Genomic DNA, 21,902 nt, shown 5'->3' on the forward strand with positions numbered 1-21,902 from the left:
TAAATAAACAGAAAAAAAAGAAATAGGGCGGAGCTGCTTACGAAATAGCCAATAGCGTTGCATGACTTTGAACCAAACCAGCATCAAAGTGAAGTGCTGGTCGCGACCGAAAAAGAGTCCACATTTTATTATAGGAGAGTGTACATTTTATTAAAATAGTATTTATGATAACTGTCTGTTCAGTAATGGGAAATTATATATGCAGCTTCTGCTTTGGGAGAGGGAGATAATTATATACCAGATTAGTTGAAAATATATGGTAACCTTTTCTGTAGGCAAACCTGAAACGCCCAGTAATGGATACCACAAATCTTTGGCTATACAGTATCACCACAGATAGAACAATGAGAACATCTTTGGTATCACATTATCTGTTGTATAATTTGTAGCTCGGTTTCTCGATGCTTTAAAAAAAGTGGTTGATGTAAATCAGACTTCGTCCAGCTGACGGCGATAAACAATTGACTGATTCCATAAAATTATTGAAAAAGGCACGAGCAGTCGATGGTCGAGTACACACCCGCCAAATTCGAAGATGGATTTTAGTAGCTGTAGCTAACACACAATCGCGGAGTTTTGACATTAGTTATTGTGAATGGTTTGCTAGTAGCAAAGCTACCTGTCTGAAAATATTCAACATGAATACAAAGGGAAAGGGTACGTCACCTTAACATTCATATTTGCAAGTGATTTAAAAAAATATATTTTGGCGTTTGTTGGCTACCTAGCTACTTCCGTTAATATTATTCGCGAGCTAACGTTACCTAGCATGCATTTGCTGTATGAAGCTTAGACATCTGATTAAACTTGTTTCTGTTTAAACCAGTGTCTCTAGTTCCTTGATCAACCTTGACTAACTAGCTAACTGTATGTATCCTCTCTGTTACCAGAATCTGTCGATTGCTCAATGCAGCATCAACAAATAACCAACAGGTAATGTGGCTTAATAATGCTTATTTCTCGCAAGAGCTGGCTATTGTCTTCAATTTAATAATACATACTCACTCTACACATACTGACACACGAGTTGCCCTGCCTCATTTGGCAATTTATACTGCCAGTACCTCTGGTTTGTCACGGCAATTCCATAAGAAGTTGGCAAGGGAGCAGAAACTGGCACCCAGTCTGTTGGTAAAGTGTATTAACCCTTGAATGTTCGTGTTCTGTAATGTAGTGGTGATAGTGACTCGATCAAAGTGTTTGTTCGGGTGAGACCTCTGACCCAGGGGACTGGCCTGACCACTGATGGAGACCAAGGCCTCTGTCTCACAGTCACCTCTCCCAACACCATTCGCCTGCACTCCAAGCCGGAGCCACGGACATTCACCTATGACCATGTTGCTGACATGGACATCACTCAGGTCAGTGTTGGTGGATAGATTATAGTTTAACTGTTGCTGTAACATGGAGTAATTCACACATCAGTAGATAGAGGCTCAAATCAAACCAACTTAATTTTTCTTCCGTCTCCTCTCTGTGTAACAGGATTCTGTATTCTCCAGTGTGGCCAAGAACATTGTTGAGTCATGTATTAATGGATACAATGGCACCATTTTTGCCTAGTGAGTGGTTTTTCTTATTGTTTTACAGTTCATTCTTGTTCTATTAAGTGCTGTAATATCTCAGATGTTTTCCTATTACAGCGGACAAACTGGCTCTGGAAAAACATTCACAATGCTTGGTGAGTGCTGCATTGAATTATTTTGTTTTGTTGCACAGACACCTTCAAATCTTTGCAGTGCCTCTGTACTAAATGTTGTGTGTGTGTGTGTGTGTTCTTTCCCTAGGTCCGTCTGATTTCGACAACTTTACTGATGACCAACGGGGAGTTATCCCTCGAAGTTTTGAGTACCTGTTTTTCCTCATCAACAGGGAGGTAGAAAGGGTGAGCAGAAAGTAACTGACATTGAAGTGATTTGGTTGTTTATCTGTTTTTTTTCTCTGATTGAGGATTTAATATGCATTGTTTTTCCTGACAGTCTGAGAATGCCAAAAGCTTCCTGTGCAAATGCTCCTTCATTGAGATCTACAACGAGCAGATCTATGACCTGCTGGACAGCGCCTCAGCCAGCCTGTTCCTCAGAGAGAACATCAAGAAGGGGGTGTTTGTGGAAGGGGCTGTAGAGAAGTTTGTCACTTCAGCTGCTGAAGCTTACCAGGTAGTAAATAATTAAATGTGATTGATTCAATGACTTGCTTTATACAATGCTTTGGTCATAGCATACATTCATTTATTGTGGAAGATTGATTTGACTGACATTGAGCTGTTTGCGTTGAACTTATCCCGCTTCCTCTCAGGTGCTGTCGATGGGCTGGCGTAATCGGCGCGTGGCCTCTACCTCCATGAACAGAGAGTCCTCGCGGTCCCATGCAGTCTTCACCATGACTCTGGAGTCCAAAGAGCCTGCTAAGGAGGTGGTGAACATTCGCACATCCCAGCTGAACTTGGTGGACCTGGCAGGGTCGGAGAGGCAGCGAGACACACACACAGAGGGTTCCAGACTCAAGGTGATGCTCCAGGACTACTGTCCGCTGACTGAACAAACATTCACAACACTGCACACAACAAAGGCTACATTCCAACTTGTATGTGTTATTATATGCTGTGTACACTCATTTGTTATATTGTTATCACTCCTGACATATACCCCCTATCTTCTCTTCTAGGAGGCCAGCAGCATCAACCGCTCCCTCATGTGCCTGGGTCAGGTGATCATGGCGCTGGTGGATGTGTCTAATGGGAAGAGCCGGCATATCTGCTACAGGGACTCCAAACTCACCTTCTTGCTTCGGGTAAAAGGCACTTTTGTCTAATTCGATTTAATACAAAAACAAAGCTCTTGCTTTCTTGATGTTCCTGATGTGTGCTAACAGAAAACCTTTTTCTGCAGGACTCTCTTGGAGGAAATGCTAAGACCTACATTATAGCCAATGTGCACCCAGGCTCTAAGTGCTTTGGGGAAACTCTATCCACCTTACAGTTTGCCCAGAGAGCCAAGTTGATCAAAAACAAGGTTAGTATGAAAAGTTTATTTTATCACAATCAGTAATTGAATAGGCAAAACAAATTCTCCATATAAAGTGCTACTGATTGTAATACATATATTACAATCAGTAGTAATATAGTAGCACTACTATATATATATCTATATATATCTCTTGTAGTTTAGTGAGCATCTCCTCGTGATTTCTGGTGCTTTCAGGCCATGATCAACGAAGACACGCAGGGGAATGTGAGGCAGCTTCAGACTGAGGTGAAAAAGCTGAAGGAGCAGCTAGCTCAGGCTCTCTTTGCCCAGACACACAGTGGGGGAGATATGGCCCCAGGAGGGCCCCAGATTCCCATTGGTAAGGTTACTATTCAGGTTCCCCTAAACATCTGACCTAGGCGTTTGTTACACTGGCTCACTCTAGTTGATTCTTACATGTGTGTATACTGTCAATTTTCCCCTGTAACATTCATTCTGGAAAGTGTTATTGTTTTTACACATTCATCTCCCCAGACCTCACTGAAGGCGGTCTTGATGCCTCATACAAGACACCGTTTTTAGAAGCTGTGCGTCTGTGGAAAAAGTGTGAAAACGACAAGCAGGTATAGCTTTCTGTACTTTGAAACAGATGACACAAGTCAATGTTGTGTCTGAATTAGAGGTTGACCAATTATGATTTTTCAACGACTGATTATTGGAGGACCAAAAAAAGCCGATACCGATTTATCTGACTTTGTGTGTGTGTGTGTACACACACACCTTAGCCAAAAGCATTTAAACTCAGTTTTTCACAATTCCTGACATTTTAATCAGAGTAATAATTCCCTGACTTAGGGCAGTTAGGATCACCACTTTATTTTAATCATGTGAAATGTCTGAATAATAGTAGTGATTTATTCACCTTTTTATTTCTTTCATCACATTCCCAGTGGGTCAGAAGTTTACATACACTCATTTGGTAGCATTGCCTTTAAATTGTTTAACTTGGGTCAACCGTTTTGGGTAGCCTTCCACAAGCTTCCCACAATATGTTGGGTGAATTTTTGCACATTCCTCCTGACAGAGCTGGTGTAACGGAGTCAGGTTTGTAGGCCTCCTCACTCGCACACGCTTTTTCAGTTCTGCCCACAAATTTTCTATAGGATTGAGGTCAAATCAAAGTTTATTTGTCACGTGTGCCGAATACAACACCTTAGTGAAATGCTTACTTACAGGCTCTAACCAATAGTGCAAAAAAGGTATTGGGTGAACAATGGGTAGGTAAAGAAATAACACAACAGTAAAAAGACAGGCTATAAACAGTAGCGAGGCTACATACAGACACCCGTTAGTCAAGCTGATTGAGGTAGTATGTACATGTACAGTGCCTTGCGAAAGCATTCGGCCCCCTTGAACTTTGCGACCTTTTGCCACATTTCAGGCTTCAAACATAAAGATATAAAACTGTATTTTTTCGTGAAGAATCAACAACAAGTGGGACACAATCATGAAGTGGAAAGACATTTATTGGATATTTCAAACTTTTTTAACAAATCAAAAACTGAAAAATTGGGCGTGGGAGACAATGTCATTATTTTAAGCCCAGAGGCGAGAGTGAGGCTGACCTTCAGTGAGTCGATGAGGTCCTGGACCAGGAACAGCCTACGGAGCTCCTTCATACAGGTGTTGGCGTAGAGCAGAGCCTTGTCAGCATATTTACCGATCTGATCCTGGGACAGAGAGATCTCCACCTCCAGATAAGATCTATAGGGAAGAAGTACAACAGACTATTAGTGTCCAGGCTAAAGTGGCATTGCAAAAAAGATGAGTGAATGTTTAAATGTCAGATTATTTCATGTGCTGAGTAAACACAGATCCTGTATCCTCCCTAACTCACTTGAATGGGTGCCCTTCATCGGTCTTCTGCACAGCCTGAAGCACAGACTTGTAGATCCTGAAGCTGATGCTGGCAGAGAGGGCGGCCAGGGTTAAGTAGGCTCCCACACTGACCACACTGAACTGAGTCAGAGAGAAGAGCAGCAGGAGCACACTGCCAAACACAGCTCCAGACTGCTTCACGTTCCTCCAGTAGAGCAGGTCAATGGCTGGGGGGAGGACAGAGACAGGAGAGCAGAGTTAGGATCCAGTGTTAGACCCAGCATTACACACTACAGCAGGGATCTCCAACTGGCGGGCCGAATTTGGCCCCCCAACTTTTTTTGGGGGGGACATAAGACTAAAAACACATCAGTTCCAAGTGATTTTAATCTTGGAAATCTGTTCCAAAGTATTCCCACGCATAATAGAAAGAGATGTGATCGTACACAAATGTAAACAAGGTTTGAAATGTTTGTTTTAGTCAAATATCTTTTTGGGCTGCTTGCGGTCAATTTGCAGTCTACAAATTATGTTCTGGCCCCCTGATTATTCGCTCAAGAAATAAAATCGTCCAGAAGCTGAATCTAATTGATGATCCCTGCACGACAGTATGACCAAGACCCATGATTACAGAGACCGTATGATGACCCATCTGTGGGGTGACTGGGGTCACCTCAACATTACAAAGTATGACCCAACCGTAGGATCACCCTATCATGACCCAATATGACCCAACCGTAGGGTCACCCCAACATGACACAGCATGACCCAACCGTAGGGTCACCCCAACATGACACAATATGACCCAACCGTAGGGTCACCCCAACATGACACAGTATGACCCAACCGTAGGGTCACCCCAACATGACACAGTATGACCCAACCGTAGGGTCACCCCAACATGACACAGTATGACCCAACCGTAGGGTCACCCCAACATGACACAGTTGACCCAACCGTAGGGTCAACCCAACATGACCCAACCGTAGGGTCACCCCAACATGACACAGTATCACCCAACCGTAGGGTCACCCCAACATGACTAACCGTAGGGTCACCCCAACATGACACAGTATGACCCAACCGTAGGTTCACCCCAACATGACTAACCGTAGGGTCACCCCAACATGACACAGAATGACCCAACCGTAGGTTCACCCCAACATGACTAACCGTAGGGTCACCCCAACATGATCCAACTGTAGAGTCGCCACAGAATGACACAGGGATAGAATAACCACAGTGCTCAATAGTGTTCCTTAGCACGTCTATGTTGTGATATCCTTTACAGCAGTAATCCCAGGGTACCCCAGGCAGTTAGGTCAGATAACCTCAGAGGCCCCTGACGTGTGGGATTTTGCTCGAACCTATGTTTTATTGCGTTTGATTGAGCTGTCGATTAAACGGAGGAGTGAATGTGCCAAAGTGAAGACCTTTCTATCCTGCTTCTTTTCGCATATATATATATATATATATATACATACAGTGCCTTGCGAAAGTATTCGGCCCCCTTGAACTTTGCGACCTTTTGCCACATTTCAGGCTTCAAACATAAAGATATAAAACTGTATTATTTTTTGAAGAATCAACAACAAGTGGGACACAATCATGAAGTGGAACGACATTTATTGGATATTTCAAACTTTTTTAACAAATCAAAAACTGCAAAATTGGGCGTGCAAAATTATTCAGCCCCTTTACTTTCAGTGCAGCAAACTCTCTCCAGAAGTTCAGTGAGGATCTCTGAATGATCCAATGTTGACCTAAATGACTAATGATGATAAATACAATCCACCTGTGTGTAATCAAGTCTCCGTATAAATGCACCTGCACTGTGATAGTCTCAGAGGTCCGTTAAAAGCGCAGAGAGCATCATGAAGAACAAGGAACACACCAGGCAGGTCCGAGATACTGTTGTGAAGAAGTTTAAAGCCGGATTTGGATACAAAAATATTTCCCAAGCTTTAAACATCCCAAGGAGCACTGTGCAAGCGATAATATTGAAATGGAAGGAGTATCAGACCACTGCAAATCTACCAAGACCTGGCTGTCCCTCTAAACTTTCAGCTCATACAAGGAGAAGACTGATCAGAGTTAATGGCCAAGAGGCCCATGATCACTCTGGATGAACTGCAGAGATCTACAGCTGAGGTGGGAGGCTCTGTCCATAGGACAACAATCAGTCGTATATTGCACAAATCTGGCCTTTATGGAAGAGTGGCAAGAAGAAAGCCATTTCTTAAAGATATCCATAAAAAGTGTCATTTAACGTTTGCCACAAGCCACCTGGGAGACACACCAAACATGTGGAAGAAGGTGCTCTGGTCAGATGAAACCAAAATTGAACTTTTTGGCAACAATGCAAAACGTTATGTTTGGCGTGAAAGCAACAAGGCTCATCCCTCTGAACACACCATCCCCACTGTCAAACATGGTGGTGGCAGCATCATGGTTTGGGCCTGCTTTTCTTCAGCAGGGACAGGGAAGATGGTTAAAATTGATGGGAAGATGGATGGAGCCAAATACAGGACCATTCTGGAAGAAAACCTGATGGAGTCTGCAAAAGACCTGAGACTGGGACGGAGATTTGTCTTCCAACAAGACAATGATCCAAAACATAAAGCAAAATCTACAATGGAATGGTTCAAAAATAAACATATCCAGGTGTTAGAATGGCCAAGTCAAAGTCCAGACCTGAATCCAATCGAGAATCTGTGGAAAGAACTGAAAACTGCTGTTCACAAATGCTCTCCATCCAACCTCACTGAGCTCGAGCTGTTTTGCAAGGAGGAATGGGAAAAAATGTCAGTCTCTCGATGTGCAAAACTGATAGAGACATACCCCAAGCGACTTACAGCTGTAATCGCAGCAAAAGGTGGCGCTACAAAGTATTACCTTAAGGGGGCTGAATAATTTTGCACGCCCAATTTTTTCAGTTTTTGATTTGTTAAAAAAGTTTGAAATATCCAATAAATGTCGTTCCACTTCATGATTGTGTCCCACTTGTTGTTGCTTCTTCACAAAAAAATACAGTTTTATATCTTTATGTTTGAAGCCTGAAATGTGGCAAAAGGTCGCAAAGTTCAAGGGGGCCGAATACTTTCGCAAGGCACTGTAGATATGGTTAAAGTGACTATGCATATATGATGAACAGAGAGTAGCAGTAGCGTAAAAGAGGTTGGTGGGTGGCGGGACACGATGCAGATAGCCCGGTTAGCCAATGTGCAGGAGCACTGGTTGTTCTCAGGCACCCGTCAGTCAAGCCCAATTGAGGTCGTATGTACATGAATGTATAGTTAAAGTGACTATGCATATATGACAAACAGTAGCATCAGCGTAAAAAGAGGGGTTGGGGGGGGCACACAATGCAAATAGTCCGGGTAGTCATTTGATTACCTGTTCAGGAGTCTTATGACTTGGGGAAAAAACTGTTGAAGCCTTTTTGTCCTAGACTTGGCACTCCCGTACCGCTTGCCATGTGGTAGTAGAGAGAACAGTCTATGACTGGAGTAGCTGGGGTCTTTGACAATTTTTAGGGCCTTCCTCTGACACCGCCTGGTATAGAGGTCATGGATGGCAGGCAGCTTAGCCCCAGTGATGTACTGGGCCGTACGCACTACCCTCTGTAGTGCCTTGCGGTCAGAGGCTGAGCAATTGCCGTACCAGGCAGTGATGCAACCATCAGATGTTGTAGAACCTTTTGAGGATCTCGGGGCCCATGCCAAATCTTTTTAGTTTCCTGAGGGGGAATAGGCTTTGCCATGCCTTCTTCACGACTGTCTTGGTGTGTTTGGACAATTCTAGTTTGTTGATGTGGACACCAAGGCACTTGAAGCTCTCAACCTGCTCCACGACAGCCCCGTCGATGAGAATGTGGGCGTGCTCGGTCCTCCTTTTCCTGTAGTCCACAATCATCTCCTTAGTCTTGGTTACGTTGAGGGATAGGTTGTTATTCTGGCACCACCCGGCCAGGTCTCTGTCCTCCCTATAGGCTGTCTTGTCATTGTCGGTGATCAGGCCTACCACTGTTGTCGTCTGCAAACTTAATGATGGTGTTGGAGTCGTGCTTGGCCATGCAGTCGTGGGGGAACAGGGAGTACAGGAGGGGACTTAGCACGCACCCCTGGGGAGCTCCAGTGTTGAGGATCAACTTGGCAGATGTGTTGCTACCTACCCTCACCACCTGGGGGCGGACCGTCAGGAAGTCCAGGATCCGGTTGCAGAGGGAGGTGTTTAGTCCCAGGATCCTTAGCTTGGTGATGAGCTTTGCGAGTACTATGGTGTTGACCGCTGATCTGTAGTCAATGAATAGCAATCTCACATAAGTGTTCCTTTTGTCCAGTTGGGAAGAGCAGTGTGGAGTGCAATAGAGATTGCATCATCTGTGGATCTGTTTGGGCAGTATGCAAATTGGAGTGGGTCTAGGGTTTCTGGGATAATGGTGTTGATGTGAGCCATTACCAACCTTTCAAAGCACTTCATGGCTACGGACGTGAGTGCTACGGGTCTGTAGTCATTTAGGCAGGTTGCCTTTGTGTTCTTGGGCACAGGGACTATGGTGGTCTGCTTGAAACATGTTGGTATTACAGACTCAAGCAGGGACATGTTGAAAATGTCAGTGAAGACACCTGCCAGTTGATCAGCACATGCCTGGAGCACACGTCCTGGTAATCCATCTGGCCCCGCAGCCTTGTGTATGATGACCTGTTTAAAGGTCTTACTCACGTCGGCTACGGAGAGCATGATCACAGTCGCCTGGAACAGCTGAGGCATGCATGAGAGCATCAGTGTTGCTTGCCTCGACGCGAGCATAGAAGTGATTTAGCTCGTCTGGTAGGCTCATCACTGGGCAGCTCCCGGCTGTGCTTCCCTTTGTAGTCTGTAATAGTTTGCAAGCCCTGGCACATAAGACAAGCATTGGGAGCTTTGTGATGGCCACTCTAATACCTCGACTTTATTCTCCTAAAGCCATAACTTTGGAAGTATGCATGGGGTCATTGTCCATTTGGAAGACCCATTTGCGATCAAGCTTTAACCTTTCTGATCTCCCCATCCGGGATCGTGAATACAGACTCAAGCTCATTACCATAACGCAATGTTAACTATTCATGAAAATCGCAAATGAAATGAAATAAATATGCTAGCTCTCAAGCTTAGCCTTTTGTTAACAACACTGTCATCTCAGATTTTCAAAATATGCTTCTCAACCATTGCAAAACAAGCATTTGTGTAACAGTATTGATGGCTAACGTAGCATTTAGCGTAGCATTTAGCATTAGCATTCAGCTGGCAACATTTACACAAAAAAACAGAAAAGCATTCAAATAAAATAATTTACCTTTGAAGAACTTCAGATGTTTTCAATGAGGAGACTCTCAGATAGCAAATGTTAAATTTTTCCTGAAAGATTATTTGTTTAGGACAAATCGCTCCGTTTTCTGCGTCACGTTTAGCTACGAAAAAACCCCTGTATCCAGGATTATGTAAATCTATCAGCAAGCTCATTAGCATAACACAACGTTAACTATTCATGAAAATGGCTAATGAAATGAAATTAATTTATTTGCTCTCAAGCTTAGCCTTTTGTTAACAACACTGTCATCTCAGATTTTCAAAATATGCTTTTGAACCATAGCTAAACAAGCATTTGTGTAAGAGTATTGATAGCCTAGCATTGCATTAAGCCTAGCATTCAGCATGCAACATTTTCCACAAAAAACCATAAAAGCATTCAAATAAAATAATTTACCTTTGAAGAACTTCAGATGTTTTCAATGAGGAGACTCTGTTAGATAGCAAATGTTCCGTTTTTAGAATCCAGAATTCCTGTATGAAACATCATCTTGGTTTCGCCTGTTGCATTAGTTCTAGGGCACGCACAGATAATATCTTTGCAGTTTTGGAGACGTCAGAGTTGTGTCTTTCCAAGGCTGTCAATTCCATGCATAGTCGAGCATCTTTTCGTGACAAAATATTGCGCTTAAAACGGGCACGTCTTTTTATCCAATAATGACACAGCGCCCTATAGGTTCAAGAGGTTAACTTCCTGACTGATGTCTTGATGTTGGTTTTGGAGCAGTGGCTTCTTCCTTGCTGAGTTGCCTTGCAGGTTATGTCGATATAGGACCAGCTTTACTGTGGATATATATACTTCTGTACCTGTTTCCTCGAGCATCTTCACAAGGTCCTTTGCTGCTGTTCTGGGATTGATTTGCACTTTCGCACCAACGTACGTTCATCTCTAGGAGACAGAACGCGTCTCCTTCCTGAGCGGTATGACGGCTGCTTGGTCACGTGGTGTTTATACTTGCGTACTATTGTTTGTACAGATGAACGTGGTACCTTCAGGCGTTTAGAAATTGCTCCCAAGCATGAACCAGACTTGTGGAGGTCTACAATTGTTTTTCTGAAGTCTTGGCTGATTTCTTTTGATTTTCATGATGTCAAGCAAAAAGGCACTGAGTTTGAAGGTAGGCCTTGAAATACTTCCACAGATACACCTTCAATTGACTCAAATGAGGTCAATTAGCCTATCAAAAGCTTTTAAAGGCCTGACATCATTGTCTGGAATTTTTCAAGCTATTTAAAGGCACAGTCAACTTAATGTATGTACACTTCTGACCCACTAGAATTGTGATACAGTGAAGTAATCTGTCTGTAAACAATTGTTGGAAAAATTACTTGTGTCATGCACACAGATGTCCTAACCGACTTGCCAAAACTATAGTTTGTTAACAAGAAATTTGTATAGTGGTTGAAAAACGACTTTTAATGACTCCAACCTAAATGTATGTAATCTTCTGACTTTGTGTGTGTATGACATTTACAACAATAGTGAAATAACACTTATTTTAACTTAATATAATACATAAATAAAATCTATTTAGTCTCAAATAATGAAACATGTTCAATTTGGTTTAAATAATGCAAAAACACAGTGTTTGAGAAGAAAGTAAAAGTGCAATATGTGCCATGTAAAAAAGCTAACGTTTAAGTTCCTTGCTCAGAACATGATAACATATGAAGCTGGTGGTTTAATATTCCCAGTTCTTCAATTTTCCGAGTTAAGAAGTTTTAAGTTGTAGTTATTATAGAAATTATGAGGCGTCAACGATTTCTCTCTATACCATTTGCATATCATATACCCTTGCATGTTCTAATAGGCACTTTACTATTGCCAGCCTAATCTCAGGAGTTGATAGGCTTGAAGTCATAAACAGCGCTGTGCTTCAAGCATTGCTAAGAGCTGCTGGAAAACGCAGTAAAGTGGTGTTTGAATGAATGCTTACAAGTGTGCTGCTGCCTACCACCGCTCAGTCAGACTGTTTTATCAAATATCAAATCATATACTTCATTATAATATAATAATCACACAGAAATACGAGCCTTTGGTCATATGGTCAAACCAAGAAACTATCATTTCGAAAACAAAACTTTTATTCTTTCAGTGAAATACGGAACCGTTCTGTATTTTATCGAACGGGTGGCATCCCTAAGTCTAAATATTGCTGTTACATAGCACAACCGTTAATGTTATGACATAATTATGTAAAATTCTGTAAAATTAGTTCGCAACGAGTCAGGCAGCCCAAACTGTTGCATATACCCTGACACTGCTTGCACTGAACGCAAGAGAAGTGACACAATTTCCCTAGTTAATATTGCCTGCTAACATTAATTTATTTGAACTAAATATGCAGGTTTTAAAAAATATATACTTCTCTGTATTGATTTTTATGGTTGTGCTTTTTTCGGCAATGCGCTTTTTGTTAAATCCTCACCCGTTTGGCGACGTTGAAGTATGCTGTGATTCAACGATAAATTAACAGGCACCGCATTTATTTTCTGCAACGCAGGACAAGCTAGTTAACCTAGTAATATATTAACGACCATGTGTCGTTAACTAGTGATTATGTGAAGATTGTTTGTTTTTTTATAAGATAAGTTTAATGTTAGCTAGCAACTTACCTTGCAGCCACAAGTTCCTTTTGACGCTGCACTCGCGTAACAAGTGGTCAGCCTACCACGCAGTTTCCTCGTGGATTGCAATGTAATCGGCCATAATTGGTGTCCAAAAATGCCGATTAACGATTGTTTTGAGAACTTGAAATCGGCCCTAATTAATCGGCCATGCCGATTTTAATAGGTCAACCTCTAATCTGAATATTGTTTGTTAGAGAGGAATGGTAGTTAATAGACATACTGTACATCCTCCCCTCCTTAGATGTTGCTCCAGAAGGTGGCTCAGCTTGAGGAGGCCTGGTCCCAGAAGGAGAAGTTCATTCACTCCAACCGCATGATTCTCAAGTTTAGAGAGGAACACATCTCTCGCCTGGAGAAGAGCCTAAAGGGTGGCCAGGGATTACTGTCTGACCCACAGAGCCAAGCCCTCGTCGACCAGCTCAAGGACGAGATTAAGATCCTTCGAGACCAGGTACAATATGTTACCCCGTTAAAGTACTGTTGACCCCAATCTGAATTGGTGACATTTTTTTCAACTCGCACTTTCACAAAACACTTCAGAAAATGAACAACTCCTTAATTTGATTGAATTTGGTATTTGTGGCTACTTCTCATTCCCTCTGTCCTACAGATTGCGCATCACCCAAAGATGACCCGGTATGCAGCAGAGAACTACAGCCTCCGGGAGGAGAACCGGCAGCTCCGCTCTCTTGAGTCTGTGAAGAGAGCTAAAGAGGCTGCAGGCCAAGCTGCTGCAGAGCTAGAGGAGGAATTCCAGAGGGCTCTGGAGACTGAGTGGTCTGATGGTGGTAAGCACAGGAGATGCACAAGTAATGAAGGGACTGCACATCATTGTAAAAGTAACGCATTGTAGCGCTGTACATTTTTGAATTATGCTTATCAAGTATGCTTGTAGTAATATGTTTGTATTATGCTTATTATTCTTGTTATGATTATATTAGTGATGTAATTCATCAAAGCATGCAAGGGTTTTCAGTCAAGTGAATTTGACATTTCTCCACAGCTCAGCCGTCTTACTCCACTCCGGTAACTGCAGAAAACATTTCTGCCATATCCATGGAGAGGTTGAAGGCCCAGTTTCTCCAGAAACAGACGGAACTTACAGCCACCATCCAAGCCTTCGAAGAGTATAAGGAACTCACCAAGTAAGGAGGCTCTCTAGAGACATGCATGCTGTCATGATATTCAGTATGAACCCTTGACTTCATGGACAAAAACAAATTGTTGCGTTTAATTGTAATTAGCTCTTGGATCTTGAAGTTTATTGGCACCATGTTTTTTGTTATAGGCCCATATTGTGCTTCAGAGGTTTAAGGATTGTTCCTTATGTTCCAGGAAACAGATGTCAGAGTTGGAATCAGAGAAGAGGTACCTGGATAAGTCCAACAAGCACCTGGAGAACATTCTGGAGGCCACAAAGGCTCACAAGAAACTGGAGGTTTCTCAGCTGAACAAGATCCACTTTGAAACTATCAAGGTGAGGGTATTTGCTTTATTTAGCAGCTCGCCGATGGCTCAATGCCCCTCGAGTGCTGTGCCTGAGCTACTATAGAGGGTCACGGTTGGGGTACCTCTAGATCCAAGACTTTGCTCAACCTTGGTTTAATTCTATGAAGATTGACTAATACTTTATTTCTCATGCTAATTTTATGTGACTGTTTGGTTCTCCAGATTCTCACCACCCCCACCAAGGCCTACAACCTGCGGACCCGCCTGGTGCCACTCTCCAGCCCCGACCACCTGAACGTGAACGGGAGAGGAGATGAAGACGTGGATGACATCCAGAGTGAGCAGCCTCCACCAGCTATGACTGAGATGGCCTGTGAGGCGCTGACTGAGGAGCTGCAACAGGTCCAGGTACAGCACCCGGGCCTCATCACTTATAAAACAGATAACGTAACGTTATACTTCTCATTCTCTTGGTGGAATCTACAAATCTATTTCCCTTTTGCTTGGCAGGAGCAAGCCAGTCAGGTGCAGACTCTGCTGGACCAGGAGGAGCTGAAGAGCATGAAGCTGCTGCAGCAGATTGTCAAGCTGGAGGAGCAGGTGACTGGGATGATAGAAGAGTTCAGCTGCAAGGATGAGGTAGGGAACTTCTGTCATGTTCTGGATATGTTATGTTAGTATTCTTATCTTTTATTGTTGCATTGTCGAGAAGGAACCTGCAAATAAGAATTTCGTTGGATGGTGTATACCATGTGTATCCTGTACATTTGATTTAATTCAACTTGAAACTTGCATAACTATGTACAGATAAAGCTGAATACATTGCCTGAGGTGTTTCATTCCATGTGATATTCAAGCCCTGTCTTGAAGATAATAAAGTCATCCCTTGAGCTGTATTGGTGTACAGGTAATGACTATGACGCTATGGTAATGAATTCTTTATTTGCATGTCCAGCTGCTCTCCACTGAGCGAAGTGGCTGGAACAGAGAACAGCTGAGCCTGCAGGAGACTATTAGCAACCTGGAGAAGAACCTACAGGCAGAGAGAGGGTCCAGGGAGGGTAATAACCAATCACACACTTTACCAAGTTTATACTGAGTTACCCAGGGTTCTCTGGCGATAGTAGTCGAAGACTGTATGCATCCACTATGGCCAGAACTGTAATACTCAATTGTGTTACTAGTGTTAGACTAAAGAAACCCCTACTTCACCACCCAGGCACCCACTGTTAAAACCATAATGTAACAATAATTGAGTCGGAGGACAGGAGGGTTTGTCTTTTTCCTGGGTATTATATGGTTATCAAAACGATCCAATCTCTTTTGTAGTTCTGAAGAGCGAGGTGCATGACCTGCGCCTGGTGCTGCAGTCCTCTGATAGGGAGCTGGCTGCTGTGAAGAAGGAGCTGTGTGAGGGCCAGAGTGAACAGCAGAAGGAGACGTCACACCTCTCTAGCAGCCTGATCAGCACTCAGCTACAGCTCCAAGAAGTCCAGTATGTATGCATGGCTACAGCTGTCTTGTTGTTTCGTGTGTGTCGGATGAGATTTCCTCCGTTTGATGGAAACCCTGCGAACTCAATGTCACCATAGTAGTTAGCAGACTCTCCATCTCCTCCCCCTCACATGTTTTCCCTCTCTCCCTCAGGCGGGAGTGGGAGCAGCTCCTAGAGCAGCAGCGGTCCCTGCAGGATGCCTTTGACCAGCTCCAGGCAGAGGCCAAGTTTGATGCAGACCAGTCCAGGCAGCAGCTAGAGGAGAAACGGCAGGAGGTCACAGTTCAGCAGGCCCAAATCACGGTCAGTCAGCCTCTCTTTAAATCAACCAAGCACTGCTTATCTGTTAAGGACATTCAGAACATGTCTCTCATTTGTATTAAATGACAGTTAAACGTTTGAGGGTTTTGTGTGATTACTTTTTCTTGATGAATATGTTGCTTGCGTTGTAGGAATTGACCAACGCTCTGCAGTCTGAAAGAGAACACACCAGTAATCTGACCTCCCAGTTGAAAGAGGATAAAGAGAGCACTTTAGAGTGAGTTGTATAAAGGATTGTTTTCGATTTGTGGATGATGAGACCTCCTTGAAGTGTATTTGAAATGTTATGTTGACATGTCATTTGTTTCTCCCCAGAGAGCTTGTTCAGACAATGGAGCAGAATGCAGTGCTAAGGAAGCAAGTGTCTGACCTGACTACACAAAGCCAACAACAGGTCTGTTTTTCATCGTTAGTGTTTCGTGTTTACATGGTTGGGTATTATAGAAGTTTTATATTTTTTTCTTAGAAATTGCTATCAACAGTATGTTTTAGTTTAGTTGAACACTCTTTGCCATATTGAATCTCCAATCAACTGTAATTGACCCTCTCCGTTTGTATTTTACTTTGAAAGGCTTCTAATATGGAAAGCCTTAAACAAAATCTGACAGCTGCCAATGGGACCATAACCAGTCTTGAGCAAAAGATTGCACAAGACAAAGTAAGTCTGCTCACTTAAATGACCTACCATGAATTATTATTATTTTGGATTATAGCATGGATATGATGTCTCTTGTGTTTGACAGGAGTTTGTGCTGGAGCTGATAAACCAGACCAGGGACCTCCGCAGTGAGCTGGGCGAAAAGGACCAGTGCCTCGCCATGCTGTCTGGAGATGTCAAAGACCTCACGGTACTGACTCAAGTAATTTGTTTATCTTTTAATGAATTATCATGTTTAACTTGTATTCTTCTCAATTCTTACTGTATTTTATCAATGTGTTTTAGTTTTGGCCTGTTTTGTTCTGACAGGCTAAGTACAGTGCTGCTTGCTCTGAGAGAGAGGAGGTCAAGGAACACAACAACAGGATGCAAGCAGAGCTCCTGGACCTGAGAGAAGCAGCAGAAAGGAAGGTAGCTTCTAATCTGATAGAGGTAAGACTTGGAGTTAATTTTAAATTAACAATATGGCCACGCTTTGGTACGATAACATGTGCCTGAAATCCATCATTATGACGATGTCTGGATGGATGTTTGTCCTCAGGTAGAGGTGCTTCAGGAGGAGGTGGTCTATGCCACTGAGGAGGTGGAGCGACTCACCAAGGTGTTAGATGAGCAGGCAGGTCTTCTCCAAGCTTCACAGGATCAGACTGCTCAGAAGGAGGCTATCATCCAAACTCTCCAGGAGAAGGTAACAGACCTATTTCTATACATATACAAAGAGCCACTGAAAATGAATCAAGGGCTACAGTAGCATGGAAAATGGTAGAATTGAGACCAGACAAAATTGATTTAATCTCTACTTTACGCATGGGATTTCCCTGCCTGCTTTTCACCAGTTAAAACAACAGCAAGAAGCGGTTGAGAGGACTGTCCGAGGCGAGAGTGCCAATCGTATTCCACAGTCATCCGTCACCCCTAAAGTGCTGCCACAGGTAACGGATACTTGTGTCTGAGGGTTTTCCCTCCTGTATGCATTACCAGGAAGGAACTCTGTCTGATCAAGCGAGGGTTAGCTAATCTTATTGATTTCTCAGACACCTCACACCCCCCGGAGCTTCAACACTGATCTGAGCCAGGTGCTGGAGTGCCAGGAGAGGGAGCTGGAGAACCGACGCTCCTCCATGTTGACTATGGAAGTGCTCCTCACTGAGCTCAACTCGGAAAGGGCCGCCAAGAACGAGGAGATCCAGAGGCTCAAGGTGTTGTTTTTTTTTTTTGCGGGATGTCATGATGAATGCTAAACATCCAATCTTGAGACACTTATTTAACACATTGATATAACGCATATGGCATCTAACAAGTCTGTTGATTTCCGACAGGGTCAGCTGAATGAGAAGGAAATGATGCGAATGGAGATCCAAGTTCTTCTTGACCAGTTCTACACCAAGCAGAACCAACTGGCTCAGAATGAAAACACAAATTGGTTAGTCCATTCAAAATCTCTTATTTTCACCAAGTACAGTGCCTTGCGAAAGTATTCGGCCCCCTTGAACTTTGCGACCTTTTGCCACATTTCAGGCTTCAAACATAAAGATATAAAACTGTATTTTTTGTGAAGAATCAACAATAAGTGGGACACAATCATGAAGTGGAACGACATTTATTGGATATTTCAAACTTTTTTAACAAATCAAAAACTGAAAAATTGGGCGTGCAAAATTATTCAGCCCCTTTACTTTCAGTGCAGCAAACTCTCTCCAGAAGTTCAGTGAGGATCTCTGAATGATCCAATGTTGACCTAAATGACTAATGATGATAAATACAATCCACCTGTGTGTAATCAAGTCTCCGTATAAATGCACCTGCACTGTGATAGTGAACTGCTGCACCTGCACTGCTGTGAAAGTGTCGTTTAAAGTTTGCCACAAGCCACCTGGGAGACACACCAAACATGTGGAAGAAGGTGCTCTGGTCAGATGAAACCAAAATTTAACTTTTTGGCAACAATGCAAAACGTTATGTTTGGCGTAAAAGCAACACAGCTGAACACACCATCCCCACTGTCAAACATGGTGGTGGCAGCATCATGGTTTGGGCCTGCTTTTCTTCAGCAGGGACAGGGAAGATGGTTAAAATTGATGGGAAGATGGATGGAGCCAAATACAGGACCATTCTGGAAGAAGACCTGAGACTGGGACGGAGATTTGTCTTCCAACAAGACAATGATCCAAAACATAAAGCAAAATCTACAATGGAATGGTTCAAAAATAAACATATCCAGGTGTTAGAATGGCCAAGTCAAAGTCCAGACCTGAATCCAATCGAGAATCTGTGGAAAGAACTGAAAACTGCTGTTCACAAATGCTCTCCATCCAACCTCACTGAGCTCAAGCTGTTTTGCAAGGAGGAATGGGGAAAAAATTCAGTCTCTCGATGTGCAAAACTGATAGAGACATACCCCAAGCGATTTACAGCTGTAATCGCAGCAAAAGGTGGCGCTACAAAGTATTAACTTAAGGGGGCTGAATAATTTTGCACGCCCAATTTTTCAGTTTTTGATTTGTTAAAAAAGTTTGAAATATCCAATAAATGTCGTTCCACTTCATGATTGTGTCCCACTTGTTGTTGCTTCTTCACAAAAAAATACAGTTTTATATCTTTATGTTTGAAGCCTGAAATGTGGCAAAAGGTCGCAAAGTTCAAGGGGGCCGAATACTTTCGCAAGGCACTGTAATTTTTGCAACCCAAGTGTTATCAGACAGTTGATTTGTCAAGTGTTTGATGGATATATATTAATTGACAGTGAAGTTGTAAATGAGGCCATTCATCAGAATGTCTTGAGGGAGCTGCAGGAGGAGAGGCGTGAAAAGGTGTGTATCAATCACTCAACTCTCCTGTTCACCTGAATTTTAGTTTTTGTAAACAGAAAATGCCATTGTTTGCAGAAGGTGGTTTTTCATATTGCCTCATTCCTTTCATTTTTAGAGCACAGTAATACAGAGGCTCACTGAAGCTCAGGAAAGGTATGCAAATAGAATGTGTGAGAGAACAAAGTATGTTATGTGTAATCTACATGTGTATGCAAATACACTTTCTCTAATATGCATTTGTTAAAGTTTGACATCTGTTTTTGTTTGTTTCTGGTTTTGATTAGACTGCAGAGTCAGGAATCCCTACTGGCCCAGTCTCACATCTGTGTCCAGGAGCTGACTAACGAGCTGAGGAATCGCTGCCTGGAGCTCAGAGAGCTGAGCATTAAGGAGCACGACAAGGAGAGACTGCTTCAGGTGAGAACGGCATCAGGGTCTGAAGGGGTTCTGGTTATTGTAATTTTGAATAGACACAATTATTAATTTTATTTGAGCAGGCAGGTCAATTAAGATCAAATTCTTATTTAAATAAATACATGTAATTTATATGGAATGCAGAAAATAGCAACTTTCACTAGTTGACAGGCTGGATCATTTTATGGGAGACATCGATCTCCATGCTCCTCCAGACAGCAATGATATCAGGAGCTGTCCTAGTCCATGATTAGTTTTAGGAGGGTCCTTCTGTACTGAATCTAGTTACTATATGGACATTGTTTTAGTGTGAAGGTGGGAAATGTCTGTATCTGCCCGACTGTCCCCTACAGGAAGTGGAGGTTCTTCGGAAGCAGGTTGACCACTTGTCTGAGGAGAACGGCAAGCTTGTGGGCCATAAGAACCATAAGCAGAGGATTGAGTACCTGGTTAAGCTAAAAAAGGAGAATACCAAACTTCAAGAGGTAATAATCATATTTAACATTTCATCACATGCCTGCATGGTGTACCATCAAGAAACTTGGCCTCGGCAGTGAAATACTGAGGGGCCATTTCACTGCATTAATAGACTATAATTAACCCAATTTTTATTTTATTTTTTATTCAAGGAAAATGAAAAACTCAGATCGGAAATGAGTGTGCGAGAAAATGCATGAAGCATGGAGAGATTCTCATTGGCCACTCAACATTTCTTGTTGACTGCGAACATGTCCCCCAAACAACCTTTTCCCATTTTGAGTTGACTGATAACCATGCTATTGTATCATCACATAGGATAAACAGGTCAATAAACAGGACATTACCTGTTTCAAAAACTGATTCTCTCAAATGTATTTTAATATTTCTATATGAATATACTCCTATTTTTAAGGCTGGGCTGGCCAATACATTGTTTATTTTTACTGTAATATGTATAATTGCGGTAAGTATGCATCTCATTGGATCTTAGTATCCCATGATATTTCCACTATACCTCTGCAGGTTAAAACATGGGCTACTTGTTCTCACCTGCAGCCAGTGTAGCCCCCTAGGCCACGTTTAAATGGAGGCCATGCCACAGCGTCATCTGCATTTATATCTTACACTCGTTTATACGATATCATCCTTGTATTGTAATTCTTTTGATATACATTTTGGTCTATATCGCCCAGCCCTAGTGTTTACCACAGTGGCTACCAGAGATGCCACAATAGGGTAGTCACGTTGTTTAACAACTGAACTGCTGGATTAAATATATTTCAAAACTGTAAATGGATGTTCTCTAGTAGAATAATAAGTAATACGGGTGAATTTAGTTTTTGTTACCATTATCTTGTCTGTTGGAACAATGTGTGTCTTGTTTTACTTTTTCTATTAGTCTCATCTGGCTTTAGAATAAGTGGCAGGATCATGTCTTTGGACAGGGTGCAAATCATTTCCAGTTACTTTATGCTAAACTGTGTACTGCTTCTTTCTACCATTTCTACTCTTTGTAATATGTGTTAATGAGATGAATAAAGAAATCAAAGTGTATATTTACGTTTCTTGTGGTTTGCATTAGGAACACATTACAGTATATCAGAGGTGTCAAACATGCAGGCTGTGGGGGTGAGGGACAAACTCCATATACTTCTGAAATGACTTGAACTAAATCGAAACTGAAGGAATTTAAATCCTCAATATCCGAAAAGAAAGCTAGATAGTCAGGGAGAATCAAATTCAACCTGGACTGAGGGTAGATGTACCAAGGTTGGGTAGGTTAATTTCGAAATGTAATCCACTACTAATTATGTCAAATTGGGTAAAAGTTGAATTACTGATTAAACTAACGTAATCTGATTACATTCTGTTACTTTTAGATTAGTTCCCCTTTTTTATGATGCATTAGAAGACATGTATGTTACCTATTGATTTATCCTGCAATG

The 21,902-nt window shown here is 42.4% G+C and overlaps 2 protein-coding genes across 3 annotated transcripts in view; one reads left to right on the top strand and one right to left on the bottom strand.

Moving 5' to 3' along the window:
- The window catches only part of LOC139383261 (kinesin family member 15), an 86,343-nt gene extending 64,833 nt beyond the window's left edge, over nt 1–21,510 (top strand). Inside the window, exons 1-35 of one of the 2 annotated variants that reach the window (XM_071127708.1) lie at nt 71–657; nt 891–933; nt 1,175–1,361; nt 1,486–1,562; nt 1,644–1,681; nt 1,788–1,885; nt 1,980–2,159; nt 2,299–2,508; nt 2,668–2,793; nt 2,892–3,014; nt 3,204–3,348; nt 3,504–3,592; nt 13,072–13,281; nt 13,441–13,618; nt 13,834–13,975; nt 14,166–14,307; nt 14,502–14,687; nt 14,790–14,918; nt 15,235–15,340; nt 15,609–15,774; nt 15,927–16,077; nt 16,227–16,312; nt 16,411–16,489; nt 16,667–16,753; nt 16,839–16,943; nt 17,063–17,185; nt 17,295–17,441; nt 17,590–17,685; nt 17,788–17,952; nt 18,073–18,176; nt 19,497–19,563; nt 19,679–19,716; nt 19,848–19,980; nt 20,331–20,462; nt 20,607–21,510. In XM_071127708.1, coding sequence (XP_070983809.1) covers nt 639–657; nt 891–933; nt 1,175–1,361; nt 1,486–1,562; nt 1,644–1,681; nt 1,788–1,885; nt 1,980–2,159; nt 2,299–2,508; nt 2,668–2,793; nt 2,892–3,014; nt 3,204–3,348; nt 3,504–3,592; nt 13,072–13,281; nt 13,441–13,618; nt 13,834–13,975; nt 14,166–14,307; nt 14,502–14,687; nt 14,790–14,918; nt 15,235–15,340; nt 15,609–15,774; nt 15,927–16,077; nt 16,227–16,312; nt 16,411–16,489; nt 16,667–16,753; nt 16,839–16,943; nt 17,063–17,185; nt 17,295–17,441; nt 17,590–17,685; nt 17,788–17,952; nt 18,073–18,176; nt 19,497–19,563; nt 19,679–19,716; nt 19,848–19,980; nt 20,331–20,462; nt 20,607–20,654 — 4,155 coding nt within the window. In that variant the 5' untranslated portion in view covers nt 71–638 and the 3' untranslated portion in view covers nt 20,655–21,510. Of the gene's footprint in view, nt 1–70; nt 658–890; nt 934–1,174; nt 1,362–1,485; nt 1,563–1,643; nt 1,682–1,787; nt 1,886–1,979; nt 2,160–2,298; nt 2,509–2,667; nt 2,794–2,891; nt 3,015–3,203; nt 3,349–3,503; nt 3,593–13,071; nt 13,282–13,440; nt 13,619–13,833; nt 13,976–14,165; nt 14,308–14,501; nt 14,688–14,789; nt 14,919–15,234; nt 15,341–15,608; nt 15,775–15,926; nt 16,078–16,226; nt 16,313–16,410; nt 16,490–16,666; nt 16,754–16,838; nt 16,944–17,062; nt 17,186–17,294; nt 17,442–17,589; nt 17,686–17,787; nt 17,953–18,072; nt 18,177–19,496; nt 19,564–19,678; nt 19,717–19,847; nt 19,981–20,330; nt 20,463–20,606 lie in introns of those variants that run through there. The other variant, XM_071127707.1, reaches the window with a different exon arrangement.
- LOC139383942 (reticulon-1-A-like) lies at nt 4,475–5,099 on the bottom strand (the record flags this gene model as incomplete). The annotated part of the gene is made up of 2 exons (XM_071128562.1): nt 4,475–4,733; nt 4,867–5,099. Coding segments are annotated over 2 exons (492 nt in total), but the record flags the coding sequence as incomplete, so codon positions are not given.
- Nucleotides 21,511–21,902: the final 392 nt, after the last annotated feature.

This window comes from Oncorhynchus clarkii, chromosome 25 (genome assembly GCF_045791955.1).
Source record: "Oncorhynchus clarkii lewisi isolate Uvic-CL-2024 chromosome 25, UVic_Ocla_1.0, whole genome shotgun sequence".
In the NCBI taxonomy this organism is placed as follows: Eukaryota; Metazoa; Chordata; class Actinopteri; order Salmoniformes; family Salmonidae; genus Oncorhynchus; species Oncorhynchus clarkii.